The 18565-nt window shown below is 42.9% G+C and overlaps 1 protein-coding gene across 1 annotated transcript; it reads right to left on the bottom strand.

Moving 5' to 3' along the window:
- Nucleotides 1-5710: 5710 nt before the first annotated feature.
- LOC124678984 (protein NETWORKED 2A-like) lies at nt 5711-10900 on the bottom strand. The gene is made up of 3 exons (XM_047214828.1): nt 10509-10900; nt 6177-9668; nt 5711-6079 (listed from the first exon to the last, which is right to left on the bottom strand). Exons 1-2 carry the CDS (start codon nt 10600-10602, stop codon nt 6178-6180), a joined length of 3585 nt encoding a protein of 1194 aa, XP_047070784.1. The 5' UTR covers nt 10603-10900; the 3' UTR covers nt 5711-6079; nt 6177.
- Between the last annotated feature and the right edge of the window lie 7665 nt (nt 10901-18565).

The following is an 18565-nucleotide window of genomic DNA, read 5'->3' as shown; positions in this document are numbered from 1 at the left end:
TGGACGTGATCGCGCTGGTGGGCTGGCTGACGTGCGAGGTCTGCAGCTGTGGTGAGGTTTTGTTGACACTTCGAGTAGTTCACTGTTTGTTTGTGTGTTGCAGCGGCTACCACGTGATCTCAATAGTACGCGGTTGTTGCGCCTCCTCAAAACAATTGATTGCTTTGACTGTGATTATACAGTTGGAGCTCCTTTCGATCAGGGTAGCTAGAGCCCCGACCACGCCACCGTCGGCCGGCAACAGCGTCACCCACACCCAGGGACCGTGCATGAAAACATTAGGTGTCATTGTATACCATTATGATTTAGAATTCTAAGAGCATCTCCAGTAGCGTCACAAGCGTCACCCAAACCACGCCGGATTGAGCGTTTGGGGGACGTGTTTTGTTCGTGCAGCTTTTGGGGACGTCGCTCCCCGACCGCGTCCCCAAACGCCGCCCCCAAACATTTAAAATACTTCTTTTTAACACAGAACCATTTATCAAATATAGCATATGAATAAAAATGTTTGCGAGGATTGTTTTCAAATTAAATTACAAAACAAATAATAAAACAAGTTAACAAATATAATAAATAGGGGTAAATGCTACATCAAGGTGCCACGGTATTTCCTTTGATCCTTCACAAATGCTCAACGAGATCAGCTTGAAGTTGCTCATGCGCATTGCTGTCACGGATCTCTGCGTGCATGGCGAGAAAATCAGCAAAATCTGCGAGCAACTCATGATCAACCTCCGCAAGAGGGCCTTCACACTCATAGGGACCAACATGTGACCTAGCATGATTCTTGCGGTCATCCTCGATGATCATGTTGTGCATGATCATACAAGCCTGCATCACCTCCCACATTTGGTCGTGAGACCAGCTTAGAGCAGAGTACCGGACAATGGCAAATTGTGCTTGAAGCACACCAATGCCCGCTCGACATCCTTCCTGCAAGCCTCCTGTCGCGTAGCAAAGTGAGAATTCTTCGGACTCGATGGATTCGAGATTGTTTTGACAAAAGTGGCCCATTTTGGATATATACCATCGGCTAGATAATAGCCTTTGGTATATTCGTGGCCATTGATCGCCTCCCGCGCTGCATCACCCGCCTCCACACTCGCCAGGACGCCGCCGCTCTGCACTACCTCGCGCCCACACGCACGGCCGCCTGCCCCTCACCTCCCCTACTGCCTCGTTGGTGCACGGCAGCCTGCTCCCGGCAAACGCAAGCCGCCTCACACGCTTCCTCGCCGCCCTTGCGTACGCAGCTGTCCGCGCTCTCCGCCCCAACGCCTCCGCGCACTCCGCTGCACCGCTCCCTGCAGTCTCCCTGACGGGCGCGATTAAGGAGGCGAAAGATTGAGGAGGCGGCGGTGAATGACTCTCGACCTCGACTTGGACGCCCCAACTAGAATCTAGAGGAGGAAGAGAAGTAGGGCGCCCATATCTGATCTCTCTTCATGTTTGTCCAGGTTTTGATCTCTGATCTTTCTTCATGCCGGTCCAGATTTTTAATCTTGATGATGCAGATGAAGACATGGAGACGTCACGGTTCCTACCTCGACATCAACCCTCAGAACGCGGAGGACATGGGAATCCAAGGTAGATGGTTTTGTGCTTCCAGTTAAGAAATGGACTCTTCTGAAACTTTTGAATTAGTGCATGTTCCTGTTTGATATGTAGAGCTGATGAGAATAGTGCAGAAGAGGTATTCGTTGAATTGACAGCACCACATAACTTTTTGCTTGATTGTGACAAAATAAGAAACAATGCTTAATGGCTCACATAACTCAGCATAGTTGTTATACTCTGGACAATATAGTTCGTTTAACCACAGGAGCTAATTGCGTTGAATGAATGAGCGAGGAAGACATACAAGACAAAAGTTGATTGACCTATTGTATGGTTGATGGAAAATATGTTTACTTGCTCAGCTTTGTGTTGTAATGGGAAGTACCATCGTTTATGGAGCTTAGATAAAAGAAAGTGAAGATGTCAAGGTTCTCAAGGTTTGCTTCAAATTTCTTTTGCGCATGGTTCTCTGTTCTACATGTAATGTTTTTTTTTTCGAACTCAAAAAAACTCATGCCCCATGTTATATCTTGATTGCAGATTGTTTGATGATGGAAGAGCTTAATATTTTGCAATCTTTTTTGTGTGGAATTCTTTCAGTTCATTATGTATTGATGGTATAGCAAGATGCAAAGTGCCAGTATATACTTAATGTAACCTCTGAAACTCTCAATACTTTTTCAGGTGTGGGTCAAGGATGAGAATGGCAACTCCCTGAAGTTGGCGGTGGATCTCAAGCTCTACAAATTCAGCAGTGAGGTCATAATCCAGGTGATCCGCCTCACACTCATCTGCACCTAGAGATTCCTACATAGTCGTTCTCCATGTCGAGGATGGTCTCGGTGCTCATGGGTGATGCCAACATGGTCACGGAGGAGATCTTAAATCCCAGCTACATCACGGAGTGGCAGGTCAAAGGCCAGGTAGCAGCCAGGTGGGTTCATTGATACATGAGTCTTTTATCTTAAACTGCGTCCTTCTAAGCTCAGGTGTCTACTCTTCCTTCTATGCATTGTTCGCTGATGCAATTTCAAATATGGACCACATTCTTTTGCCGTTTTTTTTTAAATCGAAATGGGAGCATCGCCCCAGCTTCGCATCCAAATGATGCACACAACTTTTTATTATTAAATTATTCGCAAAGCCTTACAAGGGAGATACAAAGATCAACTCGAAGCCACCTTTCCAGCGACAAGTCGCTATGCCTACAAGAGCGATGAAGGGGTTGACCATGAACAGGGCCATTAGCCTGACAATACACCAATGCACATTATCTAAAACTGAATGTCTTCCCAAGCCACCCATTGGCGGGTGAGAAGCACAACCAGTCAAGCGGACCCTGAGCACACGCCAGTACACATGCCACGAAATCGCTACCGCCGTCTTCCTCACACCCATCTTCAAGAGAGATCACCGCATTGACCTTGCCAGACCTGCCGTCAATGTCACCATGACGCTAGACAGCTCCACCATCTTGCACGCGTCCAGCAGTCCGTGCCCGTCTTCGATACCCTGCAGCTCCACGCCGCCGAGAATCATCAACGTCAACGTGGAAGATGAACACCACTCCACCAACATCCACCTCCATCCAACAGCTGCTCCAAAGATGATGCCTCAAGAGGTACAACGACGCAGGAAGCACCGTCATCATCCGATCCGAGAGACCCGGATCTAGGGTTTCCCCGGAGCAGACACGAGTGAGAAGACACGGACTGCGACGGCGATGCCTTCAAGAAGGATACGACGCGTGACGTCGCCAAATCGCTCGCCACGACCAGGATCGGAGCACGGTTTTCACCGGCAGCCGTGCATCCCCAACTCGCTGCTAGGACTAGATGTGAGATCAGGAGATCGCCACAACCAGCCCCAAACCGGCCGACCACTTCCGACGAAGGAAGAGGCCACCACCGCCAAGCCCCGCATTGTCACCCCGGGCATCCTCGTGGTGCAAAGCCAAAGCCTGGTCCTCCACAAATCGCCACGCCGGCCGAGAAGAGCAAGAGGCCGACCGCCTCCCGCCAACCCACCGAACGACCACGATCGGACGAGAGGAGAACCCGCCGCCGTTTGTCCGCCCCCACCGCCGGCGGGATCCGGATCAAGCCGCCGCCTCCATGGACCTGCCGTCACTTGAGGAGAAGCTCGATATAATATTAGTTACCTGATAGAATATGAATCAATTTGATTTCCAGCTATCTGAATTGCGTACTGTTGCTCCACACTCCCCTGCTATACCTGTATCTGAATACTAGCTGTGAATTGGGAGCATCATAACAACGAGAGATGATTTAAGTATTATTTAGTGAGGTAAGATTTTGTAAGCAAGATATTAGGCTTTTGTTTTTCTTAGTCAATGTTAGGTCAGGTGAATTTTGGCAGTAATGCATAGGCTAGATGAGTGCAGCGCCGAGCTATTTTCACACGTCAGATACTATAGTTCATACTACTGAATTATGGTGTAATTGGAATGATATGATGGATGTGTCAATTGTTTTCAAGAGTGCGCCAAAGGGCTGCCTGGTGCATGAAGCTCTCACTTTGCGCAGGGTCTGGGGAGGGGCCGGACAGCCCATCATATTTTTATTGTTACAAACAGCCTGATAAGTTTACACCACACACCCCACCTTCGTAAGCCTACTCTCCTATCATGTTTTATCTCCCGCCAGCAGCTGCAAGTTTCCAACCAAAATATTTTGAAAATGTCCTACATATTCAGCCAAACAATTATGGCATAGTTCGTAATGAACATGGCACTACAAGTTCTGCAACTGTTGTTCCAGATTGAATTTGTCACTTGGGAAGAAGGTTATAAAAAGATTTTGGCTTTGAATTTGATCTTTTTTTGAAAGAGTATATACAGCTAAAGAAATATTATATTGTGCACAAATGACATACCTGATATGTACACATCTCTGCATATTGAACAGAGTTCTCTAATTATGCGAAAATATTTTCATTTTACATTTTGTCCGATGAGTTTCTGAAAATGAACCTGATAAAGTTTTGCCTTATGATAAAGTTCTTTCATTGAGCATTGCCACCTTGTTCTGCTCACTACTTGGCTTGCATTAAAGGCCACCGTACCTCCTTGAAGCATGCGAGTCCTGATGTTTGCATATTCTTTTTATAGGAGCTACCATGCACGCTCAATATGAATAGGACCCAATATGATAATGCATGGTTTTCGAATTAGTTGTAGGCTGGAGAAATTTTCAAAATAGGAAAATATTTACATTCATACATGTTATATCTCCGAGATCGTTTCGTCGCAGCATGATCTATTGGCAATGAAGTTCTCAAAGAAGCCTTTGCGGACTTTCAGTAAATGTGTGGTGACTTAAGTATGTCGTATATGCTTTGTGGAATCAGTACTATTCAGCGGTAATTTAATAATCTAATTATTCATAACTTATTTTAGCAAGAAAATTAATTTCATAGAGGAATATACATATATGGAAATTGATTAGGTAATTGAGGCTCGGTTACATCATACCAAAATAATATGAAAGATCAAAAAAGAGTGTCCACCCTTGTATCTAAACTACTTAAGAGCGATTTTGTAATTCATAAATATTTGTTACTGGAATTTGTATTACTTGGTATTGAGACGTGTGTTGCACGTGCACACTTACTAGTCAAGCCAAAGGAAAGGCAGGCTGATGAATAAAACACATCATATCGAAAAGTGTCTTTGACACATGAGCATCAGATTTTTAAAAATCATACCTTTTGAATTTCAAAAAAATGAATTAAATACCCACATATATATATAAACATTTTGGAGGTATGGTAGCAATTTTGGAGAAAAATATGTTGTATTTTAAGCTATACAAAAAAATATAAATTTCTGACAAATATCTACCTCTATACGTAGCCACAAATTTGTTTTTTTTACTTTTTTCCTGTAGCTCAAATTACAATGCAATTTCTACCAAAATTTCGCACGAATATTCAGACCATGTTTATGTATTCATGGAATAAATGTGATGATTTTTTGGAACGCAAATGTACAGTTTTTAAATATTTTTGAAAATCGAGAGCACTAGTGCTCATGTGCACCAAATTTGCTTCCTATATGAGTATAAATCTCCTGGGTAACTAACCAATGAAGTGAATGAATATATAAAACACCAAAACCTACAGAGCAAAGTAAGAAACAATACTAATGCTCCTGCCAATGCAGATTCATTCAACAAAACCTGCTCTCTTGTACACTGTCACAAACCAAAAGCTAACACTAGAGGCAACACAACTGCCTCATAGCGGGGCATATCTAGACACTTCCTTTGTTCATGTATAGCGGCAGCTATGGTATGGTATAATGTATTCGTTTGGAATGCTACAATATAACAGTAATATTTCTCTCTATGAAAAAACTTGGTAATCTGTATTCTGTGTTCCCATCCAAATAGCAGGGCCACTCAACTATAATGAAATTCAGTAAAGAATAAATCAGCACTACCTCCTGGCAAGCAATGCACCAAATCTTACTTGCTACATGTTTACTTCAGTGCTCTATTCACTGCAAGCAAATACAGAAATGTCAGCTAACCGGAACAAACACAGGTTAATTACGGCGAAAAGTACAAGGCGGTGCAAGGAGAGAAATATGTGTGCACCTCAAAAATCGCTGAACTGTCTCTGGTATGTAGGATTGATGCAGGCAAACAGAGATTTCTTCTTTGGTTTCGTGCCAAACAAGAAGTTCCGCAATGGCACTCTTGTCCTGCTCGGGAAATGCTTGAACTGGTTCTGGTAGCTGTTGTCTGCCTCCAGACGGGACGAGCGCCTTGACGAAAGCTCGAAGCTCTCCCGCAGCTTCCGCAAGGTTTCGTTGACCTTGCCTTCGAGCTCCCTCATGTGCTCTAGCGCTGCCTGCAGCTTGCTCCCAATCTTGTTGTTGGATTGCTGCATGTTCTGCACCTCCCCTTGAAACCTGGCCGCTTCGTACGGCGTAAACCTGGCTCCATCAGCCTCCGTGCTAGACCGCAATGCGTCGGCTATCTCCTCCTGCAGGCTGCAAAGAGATTCGGTTTTAAGCTGCAGGTCTCGATCAAGAAGTGCATTTTGCTCAAACCATACATCCACTTCGGTCCTGAGCTCTCTCAGTTTCTTCTCAGCTGGTCCAGGCTCCATCGCAGCATCAGGCTCTCCTCCCACCTTCTTATTTTCAGGATTCTCCATCTCATTCTGTAGCTCCTGATATTTGCTGTTGAAGTCCTGCACCTGGTGGCAAGCCATGCTATACCTTGCCAAGAACTGCAGGTTTTCATCGACTAACCCGTCGATTTCAGTTCTGAACTTCATTTCAAATGGTGAAGCCTCCTCCGGTGCTCCAGTACCGCTCGAATCAGCTTCTTTCACAACTGAAATTACTCTATCCAAAGTGCGATTTCTACCCATTTTACTGGATGGCATCTCTGAAGAGTCCAGGCGATCTCTGAGCGATTGGATCTCAACATATTTCCTGGAATTCGCAGTCCTCAGTTCGCTTATTACCGCCTTAGTATCTTCGAGATGTTCCTGGTTTTTCTTTTCCAACTCAGCAAGCCTTTTTTTCGTTTCTTTGTAGTTCCGCAGAACTGAAGTGTAGTCAGCAAGCAATATTGCGTCTCTGCCCTCCAGTCCATCAAGTAGAAACTCTTGCCAGCTGGGTGCATCTTCTTCTGAAACAATAGTAGACTTTTCATGCCCATTCCTGCTTCCATGGTTACTAAAGATACCTTTTTCTCTTGGAAGCTCTTCGGCATTTGGATTTTTCTGTTCTAGCTGACTATGAGAAATGTGACTGGCCAGGCCTTCTGAATCTGTTGGTACTTCTGATACTAGATTATGCACTTCCCTGATTTCCTCAGAATCTCTAGTTTGTACACAGAGAGAGGTTTCCTCTCTCTCTTCAGAGGGATATGCATTCATATGACCATACGAAGTTCGAAGACCTTCTTCAGATGATTCAACTCTACCGTGTTCGTTCAAACCTTCAATGTTTTCTGGAGCAATTTGGCCAACTTGCTTTGACGATTCTTCACCTGATTTTGACTCACCAGCATGACAGGAGTCCAGGTTCTTAATTGTATCACCGGAACAACTATGATCAGCTTCTGGCAACGAGTTTTTTCCCACGGTGCCATCTTCATGGAAGCTTGTAGAACCAACTAAACTGATCCCGCCACTTGTTTTTGATAATTCACCATCTCCATCTCCGAATACTTCCTCCTGGATCAAGCTGTTCCCAGGAACATTTTCATCACCATCACTCTTCAAGTCCAGGGTTCTGCTGTCACCCCCAAATGAACTCTCGGCAACTTCTACTAATGACCCTTCTTCATTAGGGTCATTTGTATTGTTTAAAGTATTGAAACTTTCTAACGGAAGGAGATGAATCTGACTGGCTGCAGTTGGTGAGTATTCACCTTCCAAATTTTGGCCTTGCGCAAAGTTTTCGAAGCCATCATTTTCCATATCCCCACTTTTGTTTGTACCACCTGATGAACTCTGGTCTACTTCCTCCGATGAGCTATCTGTTTTGCCCTCATATATTGTCTTGAGACCATTCTCGGTGACTGAACTAACAATCAGATTAAAATGGCTGCCAGCTTGTACTGACTTTTTATCTATGAATTCTTCCTGTGGTAAGCAAATTTCCATCAGCAAATTTTCCTCGGCACCATTCTTGGAGTCATAGACACCATCAGTACCATGTGATGAATTGCCATCAACAACTTCCGGGTCATCATCTTCTCTAGGTACGTGTCTGCCCAAAGTATCACCTGTAATCGGTGCCTCAATGTCTCTGATTTCTCGTCCATTCATTTCGGTGCTCTCTTTTGTAACATCCTCGATGCATACATCTTCAGAAGGTGCTGTGCTGTCTCCCGCCGTAGCTGACAAACCAGACAGGTCTTCAGGTCCAAATGCCTTTGAGATACTAGTTATGCAATTATATACTTCAGAAAAGGCTGTGCTAACAAGAACTTCTTCCTCAATTATAGATCCTTCAATAACCCTGATTCTATTCAATTTATCTTCTACTAGCTTGAGCTCTTCCCTCGAGTCACCTGGATCATCACGGAGTGCTACCTCATCTTCTAAATCATCTAATTTATTCTCAATGTTCTCATTTTCTTCTTTCAGTTGCTTGATTTGTGCAGACTGCTTTGGTAACTTAAGCTCCAAGTCAATGATCTTATCAACAAGTTCATCAACTTTATATGCCATCTCCTCCACCGAGGATTCTGAATTGTTGTCAAAGAAGTCCTCAATTTTTTCGTACATAGTCTGTAACTCAAGTATTTCCCGAGTAATAGGATAAGTTCTTTCACTCGGTGTCGTGTTTACACTGCCAACTTCTTCTTTAGACGGGTCAATGATTCTGCTCATAGCATAGAACTTTTCCCGGAGAGATGCTATTTTTTCAGACTCCATTTTTGCGCTCCTAATTAACTCCTCAAATTTCTCCACAAGCTCAGCAACCATGCCCTGACATGACCTAAGAGCTGTTATCGTCATCAGGGCACGAGCTTCATCATCATCAATGGATGCATGCGCGTCAAATTCATCCTGCATGTGACAAATCTCCTCCTGCATATCTGCAATCTCCTTCTCAAGCTCCCAATACTTGGCAACCCCACTCTCGTAAGAACTCTTAACGAATTCTTTCTCGGTCTGCATGACAAGTATAGCCTTTTGCAGCCTGCCAATCTCTTCTTCAGCCTTGTCTTTGCTCATCTGAGGAGCAGGCCTTTCCTGCACTCCCTTTAGCCGCCCGGGCGTCCCTTCTCTTTTTCTCTTCAGAATGTCTTCTACGGTTGACTTCTGTATCTTGCGTGAGTTGATCGGCATGATGGCTCTCGGGAAATTATCATCCTCCTCTTCCAGCATCGCATACTGCACTTCATCTGGACAAGCTGTAGCGATGGTGTGGTTGGCCTTATGCAGCTCCTTGGATAGGTGGTCGTACCGCTCCACAAGAGCTCGGTAGGCCCTGTAAACATCTTCGACGTGGCTTATGACCTCCGGCCTTCTGCGGTAATACATCTCAGCCCTCTTGCCGAAGGAGTCGGCCTCCTCCCCGAGGAGCTTGAGCATGATCTTGACCCTGTTTTCCACATCTGCACAGAGCACCGAGGATTAGCTCCCTCTTATGTATACAAGCAACATGGAGGATACGGCGAGGGATATTTTCTCCCAACATGGGTGGCAGCATGACCTTCGGCTAGACCCTCCTAGCTAGTCCTAGTTACTGTTATTTGGACAATGTTTTTTCATCTTTGAACCCTTTTATGGTTTTGCAACGAATTGTGTGCGGCTGTATGCATCTTAGTTATGCAGAGGCCGGGTCTATTGCGCAAGTGATAAAGTGCCCATTTTCGAAAAAATGTATACAAGCAACCGTACTGCACCATTTCTAGTTCTTACCACCAAATATGAATGGGATATGATTGTTCAACAAACACTAGTCTAGAAGCAGCCATACTGCACCATTTCTAGTTCTTACTACCAAATATGAATGGGATATGATTGTTCCAAGAACACTAGTAGTACAAATGAATATTTTAAGATGTTAACAATGGGGCCAAAACAAATACAAGCCTGTGTTTAATTCTAGACACTACAAAAAATACAGCAACATTTAACTAGCATTTAATTACGGATTTGACAAATTCTTGGTGAGAAGAATCCAATTGATTTTTTTGATTCTGCATATGACAACCATCTTAGTATTTTTTGTTTCTTTTTTGGGCAAGACAGGCACGGGATTTGGTAGGTAACGGACACCTGAAGCACTAAAAATCAGAGCTCGTGAATTACAGCAATTTCCGTTGGAAAAAGATTGGCAAAAAAAAAGGAAGGGTACAAACTAGTTAAGATGCATCTCAGGATTGGGTTGGGGGGAAGCGGATGATGAATGAAGATACTAGACGAGAAAAAGAAAGGTGAAAAAATCGTACCTTGGAGGTTGGCGTCGAGCCATTTGGACTGGGTGGTGCGGATGTGGCTCGCCCACCACCACGAGTAGGCGTTGCTTGCCGCCCGCTGCAGCATCTCATCTAGAATTCCAGGCCGGACCAGACTTCGCTGGACCAGAGCAGCTTAGATCAACAGCGGCGGCAGCAGCAGCAGCAGCCTCGGATCGGAGCAGAGGCTGGCCGGAATCGATCGATGGGCGAGTGGGGACGTGAGCTGCAGGGAGAGAAGAAGAACGAGGGATGGAGGTGAGGATTTGGGATTTTGGATCTCTGTTCCGTCGAGAAATCTCGTTTCCTTCTCCGGCGAGAAGGAAGCAGAGCAGAGAAGGAAGGAACCAGCGAATAATTAATAGTCTACGCACAGCTCTCTCCAATAGTATCTCCGTTTTATTTCTTGTGCGCGTTTCCTTCTCTTTTTTTCATACTACCTTTTTATTTCTTTTACTGAGTACTTTCCGTATTTTACAACCGCGTTGGCGCTGTCAAAAGAGGAAGACAAAACTTCCAGCGCATTCACGCTGGGGAAATAATGGACTTGGCTGTTTTCTTCTTGAGGACTTCATTATCCCATAAATGATTTTCGACAAAAGAAAAATATGGATTTCCCAAAGGTGTTATCAATTTGACATCTGACGAGAAGAAAACGTCAGGGATTAACTTGTTGTCAATATGGTTCTGCTGATCGCATTGTAATAACTAGTCTAGTCCATGGCTTCACGTTGACGGCTCCCAAGAAGAGTCAAACGTAGTAAAAAAATGCCACGTGAAGATGTTTTCGTGTAGATGATCGATGAGGTACAAAGCAAAACTGATTTTCCAGAAAGCAGCAGAGGAAAGAATAGGTCGAGCATGGCTGCATGATGAGGACGTGCAAAGCTGAATCAATCGACGATGAAAAAAGGGCGAATTATCTTTTGGGCATTGGCGTGGGTGCCACGATCGTCGGCCGTCGGTGAGCTTGCTTTGCTCCGCTGCTTTTGGAGCCCAAGCAAAGCTACACGTAGTACGTGCGTCCGTGTGTACCAAATACGGTTTGTACGTTGCTCCGATCCCTCTATCCAAAGAAAGGTATATTCTCTCCTCCGACCAAAAGAAAAAAGAGGTAATTGCACCAGTGGTACAACAAGTTGTCCACGGAATGCAGTTTATACAACAACTTCGAAATCGTGACGAGGTAATACAAAACGTTGTTTACAATGTGCACAGTCCATATAATTGAAATAGCATACACGTCCTTTTGCGTGGCCATGGGAAATTGGCAAGACAGTCCACGTCATCTCTTGGTCTCTCTGGCGTACCTGGATGCACGAATCACGCAGAGGAGCGAGGTGGTTGCCTTTTTTGCTGGGGCGAGGACGGAGGCGTCGATTACGGAGGCGGCGGCGGAGCTCTGGCTCGATGTAGCCAACGATGGTCGATGATCCTCGTCGGCGGCAGTGGCGTGAAGAACCTCCACACTACGGGATGGCCTTCTTCTCTGCTCCTTGTGTTCTCTCCATCGAGCGATCGTCGTGGCCATTGACAACGCCCTCCTCAAGTTCTATGTCATATGCAAAAGATTAGATGCACAAAATAAGTCATAAATGTCATTGTAGCGCTGAGGGAATCATTTTCCGAAGGTTGTGACCAATATGGTGGTGCCTTGTTTCGGCGACAATTAAAGTTGATCAGCAAAGCTTCAGTTTTTTGGATGAACACATCGAATCGATCAATGCTTTTGTTTCATTGTTGGTATTGTGTTAGCAACATTGGTGTAGTAATTGAGGATTAGTTTCATAGTTTAGCTCGAAATTGAAGACAACAAGTTAATTGAATATCAAGTTTGAGTTTTGACACTTGAAGTGTACCTAAGTTGACACCTATATTTTGAATTGTGTATTGTATATTTGTAGGATAAATTTGCATGTACTTGAGATCGTAATGAAATTTATTTACTAATTTTTCATGCTTTCTTGCAGAAGATAATTTATGCCATGATTTTGCACATGAGCAGATTTTTTTGCCCTCAATGACACTTTTACAGTGGAGTTTGATCACAACGGATTTTTGTGTGCACTAAATGAGCATCTACAATACAATAGTGGGCCTGTGAATTTTTTTGACAACTGCATCACGGACACATTCTCAATTCTATGGCTTGAGGATTTTGTTGGGAAATGAAGAAATAGTATGACATGTAAAACGAAATTGTATTGATGTGTTCTTGGGAGTGAAATGAGAGACGACCTATGTCTAACTGAGAATGATGCTCACATATTTGCAATGATGGTTGTTGTGAGAGAAGTCGAGACATTGTCCATTCGAGAGTGGATTTGCTACCCACATGGGTAGCTACGCATGCGTCCATCACCGTGTGATTTGCATGTAGATTCGTACAAGCTGAGTTCGCCCTTTGACCGTGTCCCATGCTGCGTACAGTAACCATAGAGTACGGAGTATTAGCTAATCCCCTAACCATGATTCGTACATCAGCCTGCTTGCGCGAGCATCAATTTCGTACAGGTGAAGTGCCACTCTGGTGGATCGAGAGCTAGCAGCACATTCCGGCCGGAGGGCACGAGATCTCGAGGTAGGGAAGCCTAGCAGAGGAGCGCATCTCTCGTCTGTCGGCCCAGGGAGGCGGGGACGAACTGCGCCGGCGAGCTAGGCCAGCTCCGCCATGTTGGGCGTCGTGGAATGGAGTAGGGGCGCGCACATACTCACCCTGATTTGCTCGGCAGTAGACGATCGAGAGACGCAGAGCCGACAGGGAGGAATTGAGGCCTGGCGGCGACCGACAGAGCAGAGATCTACCGTCTGCTTCAATCTGGAGCAGACCATCCCCGAGGATCCACTAAATCTGGAGGTGGCGTTGCTTGGCCACTTAATCTGGAACCGCACAAAACAACAATGACGGCGGGTCGCTGGATTTAGAGCCAGATGGAGCCGAGGTCGCTAGTCTCGCTGCGCCGCACACAACGGGGTGCGGTCGACGCTGTGGCCATCTAGGCGCTCGGGAGAGGGGAATCGAGGTGCAGGGCGACACCCTGACTTGATTTGAGCTCTCGATTTCCCCTTCCTCTGACTTGATTTGATCTCTCGATTTGTCGTTGTGGCCATGCTGAGGTCGAGCTTTAGAGGGCGGCATCCATGGTAGGAGGTAGAGGATCGATTTGGAAATCAGCTCTTTCTATCTAATTGATTTGGGAAGGAGGCAAGTCCGATGGAGGAGGAGAGCTAATCGTTCTTAACTGTTAATTATGGGTACAATAACAGGTGGAAGGGAATAATGAGGTTTGACTGAAGGGACACGTGTCGGCTCGGGGAGGGGTGCGTAGCTACCCATGTGAGTACCAGGTTTCATCCGTTGTCCATTATGGTGCATCATAACAATTTCTTACAGGGGCTTAGGTCCAATGTCATTTTTCTAATCCCAAGTAAATGCACAGGAGATGCAGCAGAGCAAGAGAAAGAGAGTGATGAAGTATATGCCTCCTTTGTGGTACTTTCAGCAGCACATAGAGAGACAAGATTAAGAAGATGCATGGTGACACTGACAGTGATTTTTAGGATAGTGATTATGGTACAGAAGATGATGATGATGGTCTCTTTCTAGATAACATTTACAATGATGTTAATGGCAACAATGAGTGCACATAAATAGCTAAGGTTGAGGATGATGCTGGCCTTGATCATAATGATTTGCAACTGACAAATGAGCATCACAAGCAACTAGAGTACAAGTTCAAAGAATTCAAATGTGAAGTTGACATGGAAACATGTGTCTTCATAGTAGGCATGTTATTCTCTAGTATGGCATAATGTAGGAATTTTTTGTCGGCTTATGGTGTAAAGGAGAGAGTTAAGATAAGAAAGTCAAGGAATGAAGCAAATATGCTTGATGCTCACTCTGAGAAAGGTTGTCCTTGGATGATTAAGGTTTAGAAAAGAAAATGGAGGGAACCATTGTAGTGAGAAAACATGGTAGTAAGCACACTTGTGAGACATACTGGGAACTGAAGGCAATGGCAACCCGTTTTCTTAGTCAAATCTTCATTGATGAGTTCAAAGATTACCAGAAACTAGGGTTGCAAGCATTTGCAAAAAAATCAAAGAAAATTCAATATGTGCCCAAACAGATTTAAATTAGGTAGAGCAAGAAAGGCAACACATGACATAATACCAAGAGTTGAGGAGATCAAATCTTGGCTCTGTATTTTCACTTTTCCTAAGCACAAACCAAATTAAAGAGAATGAAGATCATGTACCAAAGGAGCATTTGGCTACATTGTATTGGTCCTATGATGCATGTAAGAGGGGTTTCTTGGAAGGATGCATGCCTCTCATATGCATAGATGGATGTCACATTAAAACAAGATACAAAGGGAATTTGTTGACAGCAGTTGGTATTGATCCAAATGACTGCATCTATCCTATTGCAATGGGACTAGTAGAAGTTGAGTGTGTTCATGGGAATAGTTTTTGACAACATTAAGGGATGATTTTGGGGATTACAAACACATGACCTTCCACAATCATGAGTGACAGGCAGAAGGTATGTTTCGCACTAAATTAATTTTTTCCATAACATTAAATGGCTGCTTTATTCATTCATAACATTCTGATACATATATTGGACATACATTGGCTAGCATACTTGCCACAAAATTAACTAGTAGAAATAGCTGCCACAAGTAACATGGAATCTTTCATACACATAGTGATACAGACTAGTAGAAACACATGACTACTACACTGCTCAGCATTAGTCTTTCCCTTGCCATTGATCGCATCTTTGACCCCTCTTTGCCTTTCACTTCATGCCCTTCTTGATCCTACACTAGATGACTCAAGTTGTCACCTTTTCCTCGAGATTTGGTGGCACAATGTAGGTCAACAACTCTATGATGGGTCATCCCTCCATTGATCGGTTCCTCACAAACCTATTACTTCTTGGAAAAGGTATATGTGCACATGATATGTTTGTACACATCTACATCACCTAGTTGTTCCAAGCCCTGCACAACCTCCCTCTCCCTGAGCCTTGCAGCTCCTTCTTTCGTCTCTTGCACATTTTTCCTATGATACACTAGCAACTCCTTATCTGATTTGTTGTTCCTATAGACAGAGTGAAAGAGCATGGGCCCCTCATGTGTGGTTTCGTAGTTGATGACAACCCCTATGGACTAATGTTTACATTGAGTTTTTCTTATAGGTCTTGTCCATAGGCAATACTTTAACCATATATTGGTTTCAAAGTTGCAAGAAGAAGCAAATGAAGAAGATCAAGTGACAAGTATGTCTTAAAGAAGAAGATGAAGCGGGATCTCATGTGCATCTTTAAGACATCAACAATATGAAGAAAGAAGAATTGGTGTGTATTTAAGAAGATATGTGAAGACGAATATTGCCACCCAAATGGTGATCATGGATACATGAAGATATCCCGAAGAAGAAGCTGCGGGGAGCAATCCGCAAGACTCCATCAAACAAGCATAATCAAGAAAAATGGTCCATCTTGAAGCGGTCAAGATCGTCATGATCAAGCTCGAGTGGAATGTGCAAAGATAAGGTTTGTTCTTGATAGGTTTTCTTTCTTACCGGTCACGTGATGTACTTTGGAAACCGTTTTATAGGATAGTGGGCCGTATCAAGAGGGCTCTCGAATATGTAGCTTGATCATTGTAATATCCCAGGTAATGGGGTTACAAAAATAGAGGAAACAGATGTGTGCATTGCATTCATGCATAGAAAATCTGGGGAATTTTCGCGCTTTAAAGTAAAACAGTCACAGAAACTGAAGTTTCACTTGACCTTGGTGGAATTGAAGTAGCTCATCAAGTCAAGCGCTATAAACCTCAATGTGACTTTGTTAAAACCTTGTTTTGGGTAAAGATGATTTGATCTAAGGGGTTAGATCCAATGGAACTAATAATCAACACAACAACACTTTACTTAATGATCAATTGCTTGATCTTATAAAAGATTATAATATGGTAACCCTTGCCATAACATATGAACATCCATTCAATTGGAAATCAAGCAACAATAACTGGAGAAACTATTCTTCACTTATCTTCTCCATGTCTCAAACTAATCTATGATCCTACCATGAACCTCATGGTATTCATTCTACTTTAATCTTGGAAGCAAGACAAGGAGTTCCAACTAAGAAATATAGATTCTTCTCTATTACATATTATTATACAAACCTAGAGTGGTGAGATTTCTATGTTAATTCTTAGAGAAGCAATGACAAGCTTTGAGCTAAACCTTGGATATACATCCAAGTATTCAAAACATTATCTTCAAGAGAAACCCTAGGATATTATCCAAGACAATTCCTAGAGAGATAAACCCTTTATATTTAACATAGACATTGATGATCACATCAATCTCTATGGAGCCTAACCTTAGGTTAATATTAAAGTCCTTCCCCAAATGAGAGAGAGACCACTCATACCAATCTTAGCTTTACCTATTTAAGAATAAAGGACAACCTTTGAACCAAAGTATTAGGAGGTTAACCATTTCATCTTGGAGTAGTGAGACAACCTAATATCTCATGAATAAGATTATATCCATGGATTGATAAGAAAAGGAGGAGATTAATTCAACCAAGATAGCCAAGTGGAGTTTCAGACTAAATACCTATTGAGATATTGTGAATACACCATAAACCCTAGAATAACTATTCCTATGAGAGAGAGATCAAGTTATGGTGTTACACTCAAGCTAGTTGAGGCAACACTTGAATTTGAGGGAGAGAACTATTCCATATAACCAGATGATTAAATCATCATTCCTGGAGAAGTAATCTAAGTGAATATCACAGGCATTCTCCTGGGATATAAACTTTAGAGGCAACCATAGTAGGCCCATCCTAGAAACTGAAATAGAAGTACTATACCCTAGTTGATCAAGACAATGCTTGATCATAGAAGTGAGAAACTCATTTCATGAGAGATACTTTAGGAAGCCAAATCTTTGATCATTATCAATTGGGTAATGATCATAAACCCTAAGAACTTGAGGTAGAGATATTAAGAACAAGTTGATCATGCCTAATCCATGATCATGCTCTTGAGGTATGTGAGGATAAGTTAAATATTAATAAGATAAGTAGATATCACTCACCACATGAAATTATAGGGAGGTAACTAGTAAGCAAACCTAGGCTTATATCCCAACCTTAACTTGTGAACCACTTGGTGATCATAAGTAGAATCCTACCATATCTACTCCTCAATTAAAGAACCTAAGAAAACCTTAGAGTAAAACTCCATACTTAATATAGAGAGAAACCATCCATCCATATGACCAAAGTTAACTATAAAAAGAACTACAACCAATATAGTTACTAAAATGATAAGTTGGGGATAATAATAGAAGTTAATAGAAAGAAGATAAAACCAAGTCTCAAAGCCTTAGTAATTAGGGAAGCACATGAAATATTAAGCAAGTACCCACCTTATCATAGTTAGGGGTGATTAAACCCTAGCACATGCAATATGGTGTCATCCCATCTCTATAACCTAGAATTAAATCTCAACCCTTGTTTGAGTATCACTTGGGTGATCATAACTAAAACTTAAGCCACAACTAAGTTCCAAACCATATGCCCTTTGGTAAATAACATTAGAACCCTAGTACTGCACATTAATCAATTCTTATGCTTCAATTCTTGAACATAAGAAAAACCCTGTGCTACATTATATGGTTCAAACCATATATGTAGTGATCAACTATTTAATTTTGGTAACCAAGCACAACCATGATGGAACAATACCTACCCTAGATCCTTTCAAAGATAATAATAACATTAACTTTACAAGGGGGTTGTAATAGAAATCATAAAGCCCTAATAAAATGTTGCTCACATAAAATAATATGCAAGTGATTAATTCCTCAAATGGAAACCAAGACATAATAACAATCTCTGAAATACTTTGAGATGAAAGTACCCACTCTCATAATTCTAAACAGAATTGATTGCATAATAGAAAGTGAATTAAAATAAAAATATAAGTTTATATTTAAAGGTTATTTTCAATAAGTTC

This window comes from Lolium rigidum, chromosome 7 (assembly GCF_022539505.1).
Source record: "Lolium rigidum isolate FL_2022 chromosome 7, APGP_CSIRO_Lrig_0.1, whole genome shotgun sequence".
Lineage (NCBI taxonomy): Eukaryota > Viridiplantae > Streptophyta > Magnoliopsida > Poales > Poaceae > Lolium > Lolium rigidum.
The sequence above is the reverse complement of the archived record's forward strand: the minus strand, read 5'-3'. Positions and strand labels throughout refer to the sequence as shown.